The following is a 16,005-nucleotide window of genomic DNA, read 5'->3' on the forward strand; positions in this document are numbered from 1 at the left end:
GCTTGCCTGCAACCCTGTAGAACAGGATAAAGCGGCTAGAGATAATGAGATGAGATGAGATGATATGCAGAGATTTTTCCCTCTAAGGGGACAAGTGGATGCAAATCATACCTCAAAAAGCATAACAGAGCCACCTTTTTTCACTTATTGTTGATCATTTGTCACCTATATATTAGCTCTGAGGAAAATTAGTCTTATGTTAAATGAAGTGGTGCAATTTTGTTTTTCAGGGTACTTTTGCTGGTATAGTAATTGGATTGACCCAGCTAAACTGCTCCGAGCTCAAACTGCGGAGACTCTGCTACAGACAAGGGTGCGAGTTTGTGGTTTTTTTGTTTGTTTTACTGTAGACATATGCTATCCAAAATCATATGAATTGAAGAAGGTTATTTGATTGGACAGTCTGACTGAGATCTGCTAACTTTCTCTGCAGACTGTTGGGCGTAGATAAGCTCTTTTCTTATGCTATTAACGAATGGCTCAGTGATATTAAAAAGAACCAGTTACCTGGACTGCTTGGTGGGGTTGGGCCCATACACTCCTTCGTGCAACTTGGTGAGTGCATCTCTTGCTGTCTCACATATTCTTATAATGGCCTACATTTTTAAAATGCAATGAGGTAATGATCGTGACCTAAAATTAGATTTTGCCGGAATTATTTTTCCTTCATAAAGCCTACTTATATGGCTGGATGAGGAGAGCTAATTGTAGGATCTATGAACCTTTTGATTTTATGAGCCCTCTTTCTTATGAATTTAAACTTCAATTTTGATAGATGTAATGAACCTGCAGTGCCAGCTAGTAATGTTCTTACTGATTGATTTTCAGTCCAGGGCATTAGGGATCTGGTGTGGCTGCCTATTGAGCAATATCGGAAGGATGGACGGATAGTGCGGGGATTTCAGCGAGGCACGGCCTCATTTGGGACCTCTACTGCAATGGCAGCCTTGGAGCTTACCAATCGCATGGTGCGAACCATTCAGGTAAACTCCTCCTTTCTCTGCCTTACTCACTTCTTATGGTGATGATACACGGGGCAACTTTTTGGGCAATGTTGCCGAGCAATGTCTCATCTCATCTCATTATCTCTAGCCGCTTTATCCTTCTACAGGGTCGCAGGCAAGCTGGAGCCTATCCCAGCTGACTACGGGCGAAAGGCGGGGTACACCCTGGACAAGTCGCCAGGTCATCACAGGGCTGACACATAGACACAGACAACCATTCACACTCACATTCACACCTACGGTCAATTTAGAGTCACCAGTTAACCTAACCTGCATGTCTTTGGACTGTGGGGGAAACCGGAGCACCCGGAGGAAACCCACGCGGACACGGGGAGAACATGCAAACTCCGCACAGAAAGGCCCTCGCCGGCCCCGGGGCTCAAACCCAGGACCTTCTTGCTGTGAGGCGACAGCGCTAACCACTACACCACCGTGCTGCCTGCCGAGCAATGTTGCTGGGCAATTGCGTTTTGACTCTCTTCTATTGAGATTGGGCAACATTGTTTCTTTCTGAATGGTTTTGATAATCTCTGGCAACTTTTTGAGATAAGCCAATCAGAACGCGAGTATTGAGTCATGTGACCTCCGGTGAGGTTCGGATCAGAAATTTCAAACAAATATGGCGGCCGCTCAGTGTCAGTGGAGTGAAGAGATGGAGAGACTCCTCATCTGTTTTTACGCCGGTAAGTTGTTATTTTAATATTCTATATGGAGGAATTTACCTCACCAAAGCTCTAAAAAACAACAGACAGCTTGATTAAATGGTCACAGCAAAAATTAAGACATCGATTTTTTTTTTTTTAGCTAACTGTAAACTGCCGTTGCTAACTGTTGTTGCCCTGAAAAGTTGCCCGGTGTCTCACCTAGTTGCCCGTTGCCAGCAACATTGCTCGGCAACATTGCCCAAAAAGTTGCCCCGTGTATCATCACTATTACTCTTCTTGTTTTTGTTTGAAAAAGTGGCAACATTTTGACCATGAAACTTTCTTTGTTTGGTATAGGCAGCTGCAGAAACGGCATATGACATGGTATCTCCAGTGATAGATGAGAGAGAGTGCAAAAAAATCAAACGATACTCACATTTTCGACTGGCTCATCAGCCTGTGGATCTCAGGGAAGGTATGGCCAAGGCATACAGTGTCGTGAAAGAGGTATGTAGCTATCCGGCGTTCTACCCATCCTTAAGTGATCCTGGAGAATTATATTTATTCCAAGGCTTAAATGTACTCTGATGAATCAAAGAGTTTTCTGTGTACTCCTGTAGGGCATCACAGATACGGCTTTAACGATTTATGACACAGCCACCCGTGAACATGAACAGAGGGGAATGACCGGTGCAGTGGGCGGAGTCTTGCGCCAGCTTCCTCCTGCTGTTGTTAAACCTCTAATTGTTGCTACAGAAGCCACCTCTAATGTCCTGGGAGGCATGAGGAACCAGATTCATCCAGACGCTCGTCAGGAGGAATCTCAGAAATGGCGTCTGGGAGAAGAGTAATTGGAGCGATCTTGTGCTATTTCTGTCTCAGGCTGATGGTGGTGCCAAACATGATGATATGGCTAATCCAACACTACACAGTTTCACTTGAGAGAATCAGCTTGGCTGACTGGTCTGTTGGCACCTTGTGTCCACATTTTGCTGCTTACAGTTTTATCTAAGGCCATGATAATATCTTACTGGTCGACCTACTTTACAGAGACCATGGCAGAAAATCTCTAGCTTCAGTTCAGCTGTTAAAGACTGAGGCTAACTGAATTAACAGGATTTTTTTTTTTAAATCAGCAGCGCTGGTCCCTTATATTTAATGACTCAAAAGCTGCAGCACTGGAGACATGCATTGTTGTCTTTACTGGAGTAGATTAACCTGATTAATCTGAAAACTTGTCAGTTTTGTGTCGGTAAACTTGTGTAAACTGGCTTTACTTGCACCACCAAGGCTATGTCCATGTTGCATTTTCACTTCCCATTTGGGATACTTTCATATGTATAGGTACGGAAATCCTATACAGATCCGATATGTGATAATGCAGCCTTAGTCTGTAATTAATGCAGCTTTTACGTCTGTCCAACTCCACATTCATCGTGATCTTGTCTGCAGGTCATTGCTGTCAGTCAGCTCTTGCAAGATTTATATGAGTTAACTTTGAGTGTTACCATAGACGTGAACCGGGGGCACTGCCTGGCTTTTGACGGTATGTAGTGTGAGCTTGGAACTTTTACCTAACGAGTTAGAGGCTGTGAGTTGCATTAAAAACCCATTTTTAATGCAGCTAGAGGTTTACTCCGAGCAATCCAACATTAAACAAAGTAGCATGCAACATACAGCAAAAAAGTAACTTTAGTAATTCAACTTTGCAAAGCTCATATTGTCCAGAAAGAAAGAAGAGGAAGGAAGTAGTGAGAATGTTTTAAAAGGTGAGATTAATCATGTGAAATAGGATCAACTTGCGTTGGTTTCTTTTTGGTTGTAAATCATGTCAGATCTTTTAACGTTGTGGTTGAGTAATGTGCTCTTTTCCCAAATGCATGCTCAGACATGAGAACTTGCTTTGAGACTTGCAGGCATTAAAATCTGGCAAAGACTTTATTTTTATTTATTTAAAAACTAATATTGTTCTGTTTTGTGGCTGTGCAATGGTAACTATGATTGCTCTCACCTTTTAAGCGTTCAGTTTCACTTTGCAAGTGGTGTAAGGCATAATCATCTTTGTTTTGTGCATACGGGTTAGATCAAGAGCATGATGTGAACAACCAAGTTAATCAGAACTCAGAATAATCTGGGGAGGGTTTCCCAGAAGCCTCTTGACGCTAAGAGCATCTTAACTAGAAAAGTGAGTGTTCATTGTGATGCTCGCTCTACCATTGAACAATGATCTTTGTGCTACGATGCTTTCGGGAAACCCACCCTGATCGTTACCCAAAAGACCTTGCCCATGTAGTGCCTTCATAGGATTATTAGAAAACGTTAATTTAATTCCCTTTAATACTGGCATTATTAGGATAGATTTTGCCCAGACATGGTTAGAATTGTTTGTTTAATGCCATTATTTCCTTATAACAAGGAATGTAAATAAGGGAAAGTTTAAATGGAATGGACAGTTTCTGAATGGCCACTTTTGCACCTGCTTTTTTTTTTTTTAAATCTAATTTTCCATGTGTTAGTATTACGAATTTGTCACAAGCAATTTTCAGTTCAGCTCTGCAAAGAAGCTGGTATTTTTGGTTAGCTGCTTAACATGTTTGCTTTTGTGACATTCCCTCGCATCTGTATTATAAAACAAGTCTTATGGAAATAACATTTAAGTCTAGGGCAGAGCCATTTTGTGGAGCTTTTGCACATACAAAATGTCATCACTGTAAACAATGAAAGGAATATAACGTATTCATCCTTTTGCATATCAGATGTGAATATATGTGTATAGATTGTGTAGCTGTGCATTAAAAAAAAATGTTCTTGGGATTTGCATTTTTGTGGATGATATTTGGGAAACTGGTACCTGAAACACTTGCTCTACAGCCGAAAGAAACTGACTTCCCGTCTCCCTTTGTCCCACCCAGTTTAAAAGGTAGTAACATATTTGTACAAATGTGTAAATTTAATTTGTGCAGTTTACATGAATGCATGTGTTATCTATAATAAACTTTAATGTCCAATAGTTTCTTTTATGGTTTGTTGCTGTCATTTTAGCTGTTGTAGCTGTACTAATAGGCTCACATGTAGCAACAAGACCGGGCTACAGTGATCTTTGAGCACAACTGTGGAATTCAATCACAGACCATGTATAAGATCTGATAAATAGTCTAGTGTACAAACCACAAGTACAGCAAATCAGCTTGCGTGCCAGGACCTTGTTGCTCTGTTTTAGTGATGATGGAAGATACAGTGGTGCACGTGATCTCTGTAACATCCTATTTTATTACATATTTATTTTTGTGCTGATTTATGGATTAAATATTTATTGAACGTAACTGTTAGTGCAACTAAAGCAGGTCATACTCATAATTCAGAGTATGATCCTTCCATTAATTGTGTTTGAAATTGCTGCCACACAAATCTAGTTCATTGAGTAGCCTTTTTATTTTAAAATATTTTAGTGCTCTCATACACTGACCTGAGTTCAAGGAAGAGTTCAGTTTATGTTAAGATATTTATAGTAGGGGAAATTGATATTAGGCAGTATCAGGTATCCTTTTAATATCGGAGGCTATCTAAATGCTTTTTCCAAGATAAGAGGATAATTTCTCAATGATGATAAGACAGCTGGCCTGAGCCTGAAAATCACTACGACTGAGAATAAAATCTGATGAAGTAGTGCTTGAGGCTTCAGACACTGTTCTGGCATATGATCATTTTCACTTCTCACAGCTTATACAATGTAATGTTAGTGTGCAGTAATGACATTGTCCTGTACTTTTATATAACTAATTGTGATTTCATCAAAGTCGAGGTGGAGGCTGTGGATTCCTACAAGTACCTCGGGCTGTGGCTGGACAGCAAGCTGGACTGGACTTGCAACACCAACCACCTGTACAGGAAGGGACAGAGCAGGCTGTACTTCCTGAGGAGGCTGCGGTCCTTTAACATCTGCAGGAAACTCCTGTGGATGTTCTATCAGTCCGTGGTCGCCAGTGTCCTGTTTTACACCGTGGTGTGCTGGGGGGGCAGCACATCCAAGAAGGACACATCCAGGCTGGACAAACTGATCAGGTGGGCCGGCTCTGTGGTCGGCATGAAGCTGGACTCTCTGGTGACGGTGGCAGAGAAGAGGTCTATGGACAAACTACTGAACATCATGGACGATGCCAGTCACCCTCTGCAGCAACCAGAGGAGCCTGTTCAGTGACAGAATGCTCCTTACCAAGTGCAGGACGAACAGACTCAAAAACTCCTTTGTCCCTCACGCCATCAGACTGTATAACTCCTCTCTGGGGGGGTAACAGAGGACAGGAAGGAGCAGTAGCCTAGCCTGACAAAAAGCAATACTGGACAATGTGCAATATAATATGCAATACGTCTTCTGCTGGACTTTTTTTTCCCCATATCTTTTTTTTTTATATATATTTGTGTATGTAAATAATTTAATTTATCTAGAAGTTTTCTCTATTTTCTGTTCTCTGTTTATCCTGTAATGATGCTGCTGGAATTTTAATTTCCCTGAGGGAACCCGCCCAAAGGGATCAATAAAGTTCTATCTAATCTAATCTAAAATTGCAAAAGTATGTTATTCATATTATTACATACAGTATATTGGGGCAGCACGGTGGTGTAGTGGTTAGCACTGTTGCCCCACAGCAAGAAGGTCCTGGGTTCGAGCCCAACGGCCAGGGAGGGCCTTTCTGTGTAGAGTTTAAATGTCCTCCCCGTGTTCGCATGGGTTTCCTCCGGGTGCTCCAGTTTCCCCTACAGTCCAAAGACAGGTTAATTGGTGGCTTTAAATTGACCGTAGGTGTGAATGGTTGTTTGTCTCTATGTGTCAGCCCTGCGTTAACCTGGCGACTTGTCCAGGGTGTACCCCACCTCTCACCCATAGTCAGCTGGGATAGGCTCCAGCTTACCTGCAACCCTGTAGAACAGGATACAGTGGCTACGGGGAGACTGGCTATCGTAGCCTGCAGGGAATCGGCCGTCAGACATTCTGTCGCATGTCCCAGACCCGGTGAAATGTAACTGAATTGTCTTGGCCAGGCCTAACGGTCCCATCTGCATCTCATCATTGCTGAGGAGTGTGCTCCCATCACCCAATCAAGCATCCAGCCAGAGCAGGTCATATATTTTTTACCATATTAACATGCCATTGTGCGTCATGCCTGATGTAAAGACTCTCGTCTCTGCGAGCCTACCACACAGATTTAATACTTGTCATTTTTAGGGCATACCTAACAACGTGTTTTCTTTCTCTTCCCCCCCCCCATCTGTCCCTCTGAGTTACATGTTGATCCTGGGATTGAGATGCTGGCCTCTTCTGCCCCTCGGACCTGCTTGATCCATCCTGGTGCCCTGTGTCTGGTCGGAGTTTTATCGCCCCACTCCTGTGAAGGACGGCCCCATGAGGACAGTTGAGGGTTATACCTGTTAAAACTGTTAATATTATAGTCAGGCTGTCTGTTGTTGCCCAAATGAGGAAGGGTTCCCTTTTGAGTCTGGTTCCTCTCGAGGTTTCTTCCTCATGTCGTCTGAGGGAGTTTTTCCTTGCCACCGTCGCCACAGGCTTGCTCATTGGGGATAGATTAGGGATAAAATTAGCTCATGTTTTAAGTCGTTCAAATTCTGTAAAGCTGCTTTGCGACAATGTTTATTGTTAAAAGCGCTGTACAAATAAACTTGATTTGATTTGATACAGATAATGGATGGATGGATGGAGTATATTAGGGGCGGCATGGTGGTGGAGTGGTTAGCACTGTCGCATCACAGCAAGAAGGTCCTGGGTTCGCGGCCGGCGAGGGCCTTTCTGTGTGGAGTTTGCATGTTCTCCCCATGTCTGCATGGGTTTCCCCGCCTCTCACCCATAGTCAGCTGGGATAAGGCTCCAGCTTGCCTGCGACCCTGTAGAACACGATAAGCGGCTACAGATAATGGATAGATGGATAGAGTATATTAGGGGCGGCATGGTGGTGTAGTGGTTAGCGCTGTCGCCTCACAGCAAGAAGGTCCGGGTTTGAGCCCCGTGGCCGACAAGGGCCTTTCTGTGTGGAGTTTGCATGTTCTCCCCGTGTCCGCGTGGGTTTCCTCCGGGTGCTCCGGTTTCCCCCACAATCCAAAGACATGCAGGTTAGGTTAACTGGTGACTCTAAATTGACCGTAGGTGTGAATGTGAGTGTGAATGGTTGTCTGTGTCTATGTGTCAGCCCTGTGATGACCTGGCGACTTGTCCAGGGTGTACCCCGCCTTTCGCCCGTAGTCAGCTGGGATAGGATCCAGCTTGCCTGCGACCCTGTAGAACAGGATAAAGCGGCTACAGATAATGGATGGATGGATGGATGGATGGATGGATGGATAGAGTATATTAGGGGTGGCATGGTGGTGGAGTGGTTAGCACTGTCGCCTCACAGCAAGAAGGTCCTGGGTTCGTGGCCGGAGTTTGCATGTTCTCCCCGTGTCTGCATGGGTTTCCCCGCCTCTCACCCATAGTCAGCTGGGATAGGTTCCAGCTTGCCTGCGACCCTGTAGAACACGATAAGCGGCTACAGATGATGGATGGATGGATGGATACGGTATATTGTGATAACTCTGTAACTCTGAGTTACATGGAGTCAACAGGAAATCTTTTGGTGGAGAGGGTGGAGACTTCGATTGGCTATCGTAGCCTGCAGGGAATCGGCCGTCAGACTTCTGTCGCATGTCCCAGACCCGGTGAAATGTAACTGAATTGTCTTGGCCAGCCCTAAGGGTCCCATCTGCATCTCATCATTGCTGAGGAGTGTGCTGCCATCACCCAATCAAGCATCCAGCCAGAGCAGGTCATGATATATTTTTTACCATGTTAACATGCCATTGTTGTGTGTTATGCCTGATGTCAAGACTCTCGTCTCTGTGAGCCTACCACACAGACTTAATACTTGTCATTTTTAGGGCATACCTAACATGTGTTTTCTTCCCCCCCCCCAATCTGTCCCTCTGAGTTACATGTTGGTCCTGGGATTGAGATGCTGGCCTCTTCTGCCCCTCGGGCCTGCTTGGTCCATCCTGGTGCCCTGTGTCTGGTCGGAGTTTTATCGCACCGCTCCTGTGAAGGACGGCCCCATGAGGACAGTTGAGGGTTATACCTGGAGGACGCTCTGGACTCTTACAGTAATGCTTTTATGGCTGAGGACTACAGTTGTCTTGCTAACTTTAGGACTGCAGTTATCATGAACAGTTTTGCACTCAAGTTTCCATCAATGAAGAGCTATAACATCAACGAAACTGTCCTCATGTTAAAACTGTTAATGTTATAGTCAGGCTGTCTGTTGTTGCCCAAATGAGGAAGGGTTCCCTTTTGAGTCTGGTTCCTCTCGAGGTTTCTTCCTCATGCCGTCTGAGGGAGTTTTTCCTTGCCACCGTCGCCACAGGCTTGCTCATTGGGGATAGATTAGGGATAAAATTAGCTCATGTTTTAAGTCGTTAAAATTCTGTAAAGCCGCTTTGCGACAATGTTTATTGTTAAAAGCGCTATACAAATAAACTTGACTTGATAAAGAGCCACTTAGCCACATTCATGGCAATGACATAGAAACACGTCCCTTATTCATGTGTAGAAGGTAAGTAAATATGTATGAAAGATATTTTCATGGCGGCATGGTGGTGTAGTGGTTAGCGCTGTCGCCTCACAGCAAGAAGGTCTGGGTTCGAGCCCCGTGGCCGGCGAGGGCCTTTCTGTGCGGAGTTTGCATGTTCTCCCCGTGTCCGCGTGGGTTTCCTCCGGGTGCTCCGGTTTCCCCCACAGTCCAAAGACATGCAGGTTAGGTTAATTGGTGACTCTAAATTGACCGTAGGTGTGAATGTGAGTGTGAATGGTTGTCTGTGTCTATGTGTCAGCCCTGTGATGACCTGGCGACTTGTCCAGGGTGTACCCCGCCTTTCACCCGTAGTCAGCTGGGATAGGCTCCAGCTTGCCTGCGACCCTGTAGAACAGGATAAAGCGGCTAGAGATAATGAGATGAGATGAGATATTTTCATAATGCATGAAAGTCCTTCACAAATCATGATTATGAACTTCACCCTCACTGAAATGTCAGTAAATGTGTGTGAAGGCGTGTTGGCCGCTAGATGGCGCTAAACAAACCGCCTCACGATCAGTTGAATGAGACTGTATACGTCACTGGCTGCTAACTGTTAATGGTTTTCATTAAATTACACGCATTTTCAATCAAGTTAGTCAGTCAGACGAAGTACTCCGGATGTCTAAATGCTCCGTAGCAGCACTGAGGAGGTAACGGCCGGATACAGTTCAGACACCGGCGCTAGCAGTTTATCCGGTGGCGAGCGCTGCTTCAGTGCAGCTCCGTGCAGGCGGCGGGAGGATGGAGCTCCGTCCCCGTCCCCTCTGTCCAGCTCCGGTCCTGGGTCAACCTCCGCCGCTTTAGCTGGAGTCCAGACAACAGCAACATTAACTAAAACTCCGGCGAGAGCAGGTAGCTACTGTCAGTGTTAGCAAAATAGCTTCCACAGCTAACTTCCCCTCACTGGGCTCGAGCTTCCGGCTTAGCTTTCCAAGTTAGCCAGCTACAAACAACCGACTAGTGGAAAGTTCTGGAAACGTTTGTTTTAGGTTCCCGAAATGTTCAGAGGACAGAGGGTTTTTTTTTCTTTTTCTGAGACTCATTTGGTTTTCCAGTAAAGTATTTCGTATTTCATTTTTCAAATGTGTTTCGTTGTGTATCTGGGTTCAGAGGAAGCTCCTGTAATGCTCATATAACCTTTAAATAACCTTGAGGTAACCTGCAAAGGATCGAGAAAGTTCCCTGAAGCTCACATGAAGAACGTTCCCTTAATGTTAGTGAATATTCTCTGTCCCATCCCTATACAGACCTGTTATTATTCTGATCCAGATTAATAACAATTACTGGTTACCTGAATGTTATGGGAACGTTTGTTTTTTGTTTCTGAAACATTCTGAGAACGTTTGTTCGTATAGCGTTTTTAACAGTGAACATTGTCGCAAAGCAACTTGACAGAATTTGAACGACTTAAAACATGAGCTAATTTTATCCTTAATCTATCCCCAATGAGCGAGCTTGTGGCGACGGTGGCAAGGAAAAACTCCCTCAGAGACATGAGGAAGAAACCTCGAGAGGAACCAGACTCAGAAGGGAACCCTTCCTCATTTGTCTTTTTTTTTTTTAAGTTCCCGGTTGGGGGCGGCACGGTGGTGTAGTGGTTAGCGCTGTCGCCTCACAGCAAGAAGGTCCGGGTTCGAGCCCCGTGGCCGACGAAGGCCTTTCTGTGTGGAGTTTGCATGTTCTCCCCGTGTCCGCGTGGGTTTCCTCCGGCTGCTCCGGTTTCCCCCACAGTCCAAAGACATGCAGGTTAGGTTAACTGGTGGCTCTAAATTGACCGTAGGTGTGAGTGTGAATGGTTGTCTGTGTCTATGTAACATGCCCCTTTTCCACCAAAGCAGTTCCAGGGCTGGTTCGGGGCCAGTGCTTAGTTTGGAACCGGGTTTTCTGTTTCCACTGGCAGAGAACTGGCTCTGGGGCCAGAAAAACCGGTTCCAGGTTAGCACCAACTCTTTGCTGGGCCAGAGGAAAGAACCGCTTACGTCAGCGGGGGAGCGGAGTTGTTAAGACCGACAACAATAACAAGACCGCGAAAGATCGCCATTTTTAAGCGACGAGAAGCAGAAGCTGTACAAACACGAAGTCATCCATTATTATTGTTGTTGCTGCTGCTGCTTCTTCCGCGTTGTTTTTGCTTCGATATTCGCGCCAAGGTTTATGCAAACGTAACTGACGTATACAGCGACGTAATGACGTATGCAACGATGTAACTGACGTGTACAGCGACGTAATGACGTGGCTTCCGTTAGCACCGCGAGCTATGGAAAAGCAAACTGGTTCTCAGCTGGCTCGCAAGTTGAACGAGTTGTGAACCAGCACTGGCTCCGAACCAGCCCTGGAACTGATTTGGTGGAAAAGGGGTATGTGTCAGCCCTGTGATGACCTGGCGACTTGTCCAGGGTGTACCCCGCCTTTCACCCGTAGTCAGCTGGGATAGGCTCCAGCTTGCCTGCGACCCTGTAGAACAGGATAAAGCGGCTAGAGATGATGAGATGAGTTCCTGGTTGGTTTTCTATGAAAGTTTTTATTATGAAAATACAACATTTGCAGAGGCTCCAACTCTCCCGCCGTGGGCAGGAGATCTTCCGCTTTAGGGAACATTTAGAAAATCCTCCCGACCTCCTGCTGACAACATAAAAATCTCCCGCCTGCCCTTACTACACATGATTTAGTTTAAAAAAATATATATAACTTGATAAGTTTATGTTGACGAAAATTAATAGTTGACTTTCCGCTTTTCGTGTGTCTGACATTGTATGGGTGGACTCAAGTGTGTACCCTGCGGTATATGCCGATTCCCCGGTACACTGGGCGGAATTCAGTATGCCGCAAGGTACACACTTGAGCCACCCAATGTCTTAGCAGTTACCGATAAAGCATACAGATGGCGCTATTAATAATACGCACGGGAAAACGAGAAAACCCGCAACACTCAACCATTTTGTTTGTTTTTTTGCGTCTGGATCTCGTCTGCATTTATCGCCTGCTCATCTTTAACTTTATGTCCTCTTGAATGAGATAATGAAATGAAGTTCCGTTGGTGGAAATGGCAAAAGCCAAACTACAAAGAAAAAATATCAGAAAATCACCGAGATAAAGTTTGGATCGCCCATCACAATGGTCGCCAGGGACGAATGGTGGGCTATTTTGGACAGCAGCAAGACGACCCTATATCTGACAAGGTTAGATCACCAGACCAGACGTTAAATTCTAATGAACTTGTCTGACTTTGAGTAACTTAGAAATAGGATATTATTAAAGAGCATTATCATCAGAGGGTCTACCATTGGCAATTTATAATAGTCATTATTGACATTAACATTGACTTTAGGAATATTAAAGTTTGGTTTATAGTCACTGGATTTATCTAGATCTGTTACTATTAATAAGATTTAATTGACACGAAATGTGGTGAATCATTCATTTTTATATATATATATATATATATATATATATATATATATATATATATATATATATATATATATATACACACACTGGTGCTTGAAAGTTTGTGAACCCTTTAGAATTTTCGATATTTCTGCATAAATATGACCTAAAACATCATCGGATTTTCACACAAGTCCTAAAAGTAGAGAAAGAGAACCCAGTTAAACAAATGAGACAAAAATATTATACTTGCTCATTTATTTATTGAAGAAAATGATCCAATATTACATATCTGTGAGTGGCAAAAGTATGTGAACCTTTGCTTTCAGTATCTGGTGTGACCCCCTTGTGCAGCGATAACTGCAAATAAATGTTGGCGGTAACTGTTGATCCGTCCTGCACACCGGCTTGGAGGAATTTCAGCCCATTCCTCCGTACAGAACAGCTTCAACTCTGGGATGTTGGTGGGTTTCCTCACATGAACTGCTCACTTCAGGTCCTTCCACAACATTTTGTTTGGATTAAAGTCAGGACTTTGACTTGGCCATTCCAAAACATTAACTTTATTCTTCTTTAACCATTCTTTGGTAGAACGACTTGTGTGCTTAGGGTCGTTGTCTTGCTGCATGGCCCACCTTCTCTTGAGATTCAGTTCATGGACAGATGTCCTGACATTTTCCTTTAGAATTCGCTGGTATAATTCAGAATTCATTGTTCCATCAATGATGGCAAGCCATCCTGGCCCAGATGCAGCAAAACAGGCCCAAACCATGATACTACCACCACCATGTTTCACAGATGGGATAAGGTTCTTATGCTGGAATGCAGTGTCTTCCTTTCTCCAAACATAACACTTCTCATTTAAACCAAAAAGTTCTATTTTGGTCTCATCCGTCCACAAAACATTTGTCCAATAGCCTTCTGGCTTGTCCACATGATCTTTAGCAGACTGTAGACAAGCAGCAATGTTCTTTTTGGAGAGCAGTGGCTTTCTCCTTGCAGCCGTGCAATGCACACCATTGTTGTTCAGTGTTTTCCTGATGGTGGACTCATGAACATTAACATTAGCCAATGTGAGAGAGGCCTTCAGTTGCTTAGAAGTTACCTTGGGGTCCTTTGTGACCTCACCGACTATTACACGCCTTGCTCTTGGAGTGATCTTTGTTGGTCGCCCACTCCTGGGGAGGGTAACAATGGTCTTGAGTTTCCTCCATTTGTACACAGTCTGTCTGTCTGTGGATTGGTGGAGTCCAAACTCTTTAGAGATGGTTTTGTAACCTTTTCCAGCCTGATGAGCATCAGCAACACTTTTTCTGAGGTCCTCAGAAATCTCCTTTGTTTGTGCCATGATACACTTCCACAAACATGTGTTGTGAAGATCAGACTTTGATCGATCCCTGTTCTTTAAATAAAACAGGGTGCCCACTCACACCTGATTGTCATCCCATTGATTGAAAACACCTGACTCTAATTTCACCTTCAAATTAACTGCTAATCCTAGAGGTTCACATACTTTTGCCACTCACAGATATGTAATATTGGATCATTTTTCTCAATAAATAAATGACCAAGTATAATATTTTTGTCTCATTTGTTTAACTGGGTTCTCTTTATCTACCTTTAGGACTTGTGTGAAAATCTGATGTTTTAGGTCATATTTATGCAGAAATATAGAACATTCTAAAGGGTTCACAAACTTTCAAGCACCACTGTGTGTGTATGTATGTGTATATATATATATATATATATATATATATATATATATATATATATATATATACAACCCCAATTCCAAAAAAGTTGGGACAAAGTACAAATTGTAAATAAAAACGGAATGCAATAATTTACAAATCTCAAAAACTGATATTGTATTCACAATAGAACATAGACAACATATCAAATGTCGAAAGTGAGACATTTTGAAATGTCATGCCAAATATTGGCTCATTTGAAATTTCATGACAGCAACACATCTCAAAAAAGTTGGGACAGGGGCGATAAGAGGCTGGAAAAGTTAAAGGTACAAAAAAGGAACAGCTGGAGGACCAAATTGCAACTCATTAGGTCAATTGGCAATAGGTCATTAACATGACTGGGTATAAAAAGAGCATCTTGGAGTGGCAGCGGCTCTCAGAAGTAAAGATGGGAAGAGGATCACCAATCCCCCTAATTCTGCGCCGACAAATAGTGGAGCAATATCAGAAAGGAGTTCGACAGTGTAAAATTGCAAAGAGTTTGAACATATCATCATCTACAGTGCATAATATCATCAAAAGATTCAGAGAATCTGGAAGAATCTCTATGCGTAAGGGTCAAGGCCGGAAAACCATACTGGGTGCCCGTGATCTTCGGGCCCTTAGATGGCACTGCATCACATACAGGCATGCTTCTGTATTGGAAATCACAAAATAGGCTCAGGAATATTTCCAGAGAACATTATCTGTAAACACAATCCACCGTGCCATCCGCCATTGCCAGCTAAAACTCTATAGTTCAAAGAAGAAGCCGTATCTAAACATGATCCAGAAGCGCAGACGTCTTCTCTGGGCCAAGGCTCATTTAGAATGGACTGTGGCAAAGTGGAAAACTGTTCTGTGGTCAGACGAATCAAAATTTGAAGTTCTTTATGGAAATCAGGGACGCCGTGTCATTCGGACTAAAGAGGAGAAGGATGACCCAAGTTGTTATCAGCGCTCAGTTCAGAAGCCTACATCTCTGATGGTATGGGGTTGCATTAGTGCGTGTGGCATGGGCAGCTTACACATCTGGAAAGACACCATCAATGCTGAAAGGTATATCCAGGTTCTAGAGCAACATATGCTCCCATCCAGACGACGTCTCTTTCAGGGAAGACCTTGCATTTTCCAACATGACAATGCCAAACCACATACTGCATCAATTACAGCATCATGGCTGCGTAGAAGAAGGGTCCGGGTACTGAACTGGCCAGCCTGCAGTCCAGATCTTTCACCCACAGAAAACATTTGGCGCATCATAAAACGGAAGATACGACAAAAAAGACCCAAGACAGTTGAGCAACTAGAATCTTACATTAGACAAGAATGGGTTAACATTCCTATCCCTAAACTTGAGCAACTTGTCTCCTCAGTCCCCAGACGTTTACAGACTGTTGTAAAGAGAAAAGGGGATGTCTCACAGTGGTAAACATGGCCTTATCCCAACTTTTTTGAGATGTGGTGTTGTCATGAAATTTAAAATCACCTGATTTTTCTCTTTAAATGATACATTTTCTCAGTTTAAACATCTGATATGTCATCTCTGTTCTATTCTGAATTAAATATGAAATTTTGAAACTTCCACATCATTGCATTCCAATTTTATTTACAATTTGTACTT

At 43.6% G+C, this 16,005-nt stretch overlaps 2 protein-coding genes across 2 annotated transcripts in view; both read left to right on the forward strand.

The window, feature by feature from the left end:
- The window catches only part of atg2b (autophagy related 2B), a 39,280-nt gene extending 34,619 nt beyond the window's left edge, over positions 1-4,661 (forward strand). The window contains 5 exon segments of the mRNA XM_060934237.1: positions 231-313; positions 434-555; positions 829-983; positions 2,006-2,155; positions 2,269-4,661. Coding sequence (XP_060790220.1) covers positions 231-313; positions 434-555; positions 829-983; positions 2,006-2,155; positions 2,269-2,499 — 741 coding nt within the window. The 3' untranslated portion in view covers positions 2,500-4,661.
- Positions 4,662-9,887: 5,226 nt separating this feature from the next.
- The window catches only part of msh4 (mutS homolog 4), a 31,207-nt gene continuing 25,089 nt past the window's right edge, over positions 9,888-16,005 (forward strand). Inside the window, exon 1 of the mRNA XM_060933061.1 lies at positions 9,888-10,122. Coding sequence (XP_060789044.1) covers positions 9,888-10,122 — 235 coding nt within the window. The remainder of the gene's footprint in view (positions 10,123-16,005) is intronic.

Source organism: Neoarius graeffei, chromosome 11 (assembly GCF_027579695.1).
Source record: "Neoarius graeffei isolate fNeoGra1 chromosome 11, fNeoGra1.pri, whole genome shotgun sequence".
Classification (NCBI taxonomy): Eukaryota; Metazoa; Chordata; class Actinopteri; order Siluriformes; family Ariidae; genus Neoarius; species Neoarius graeffei.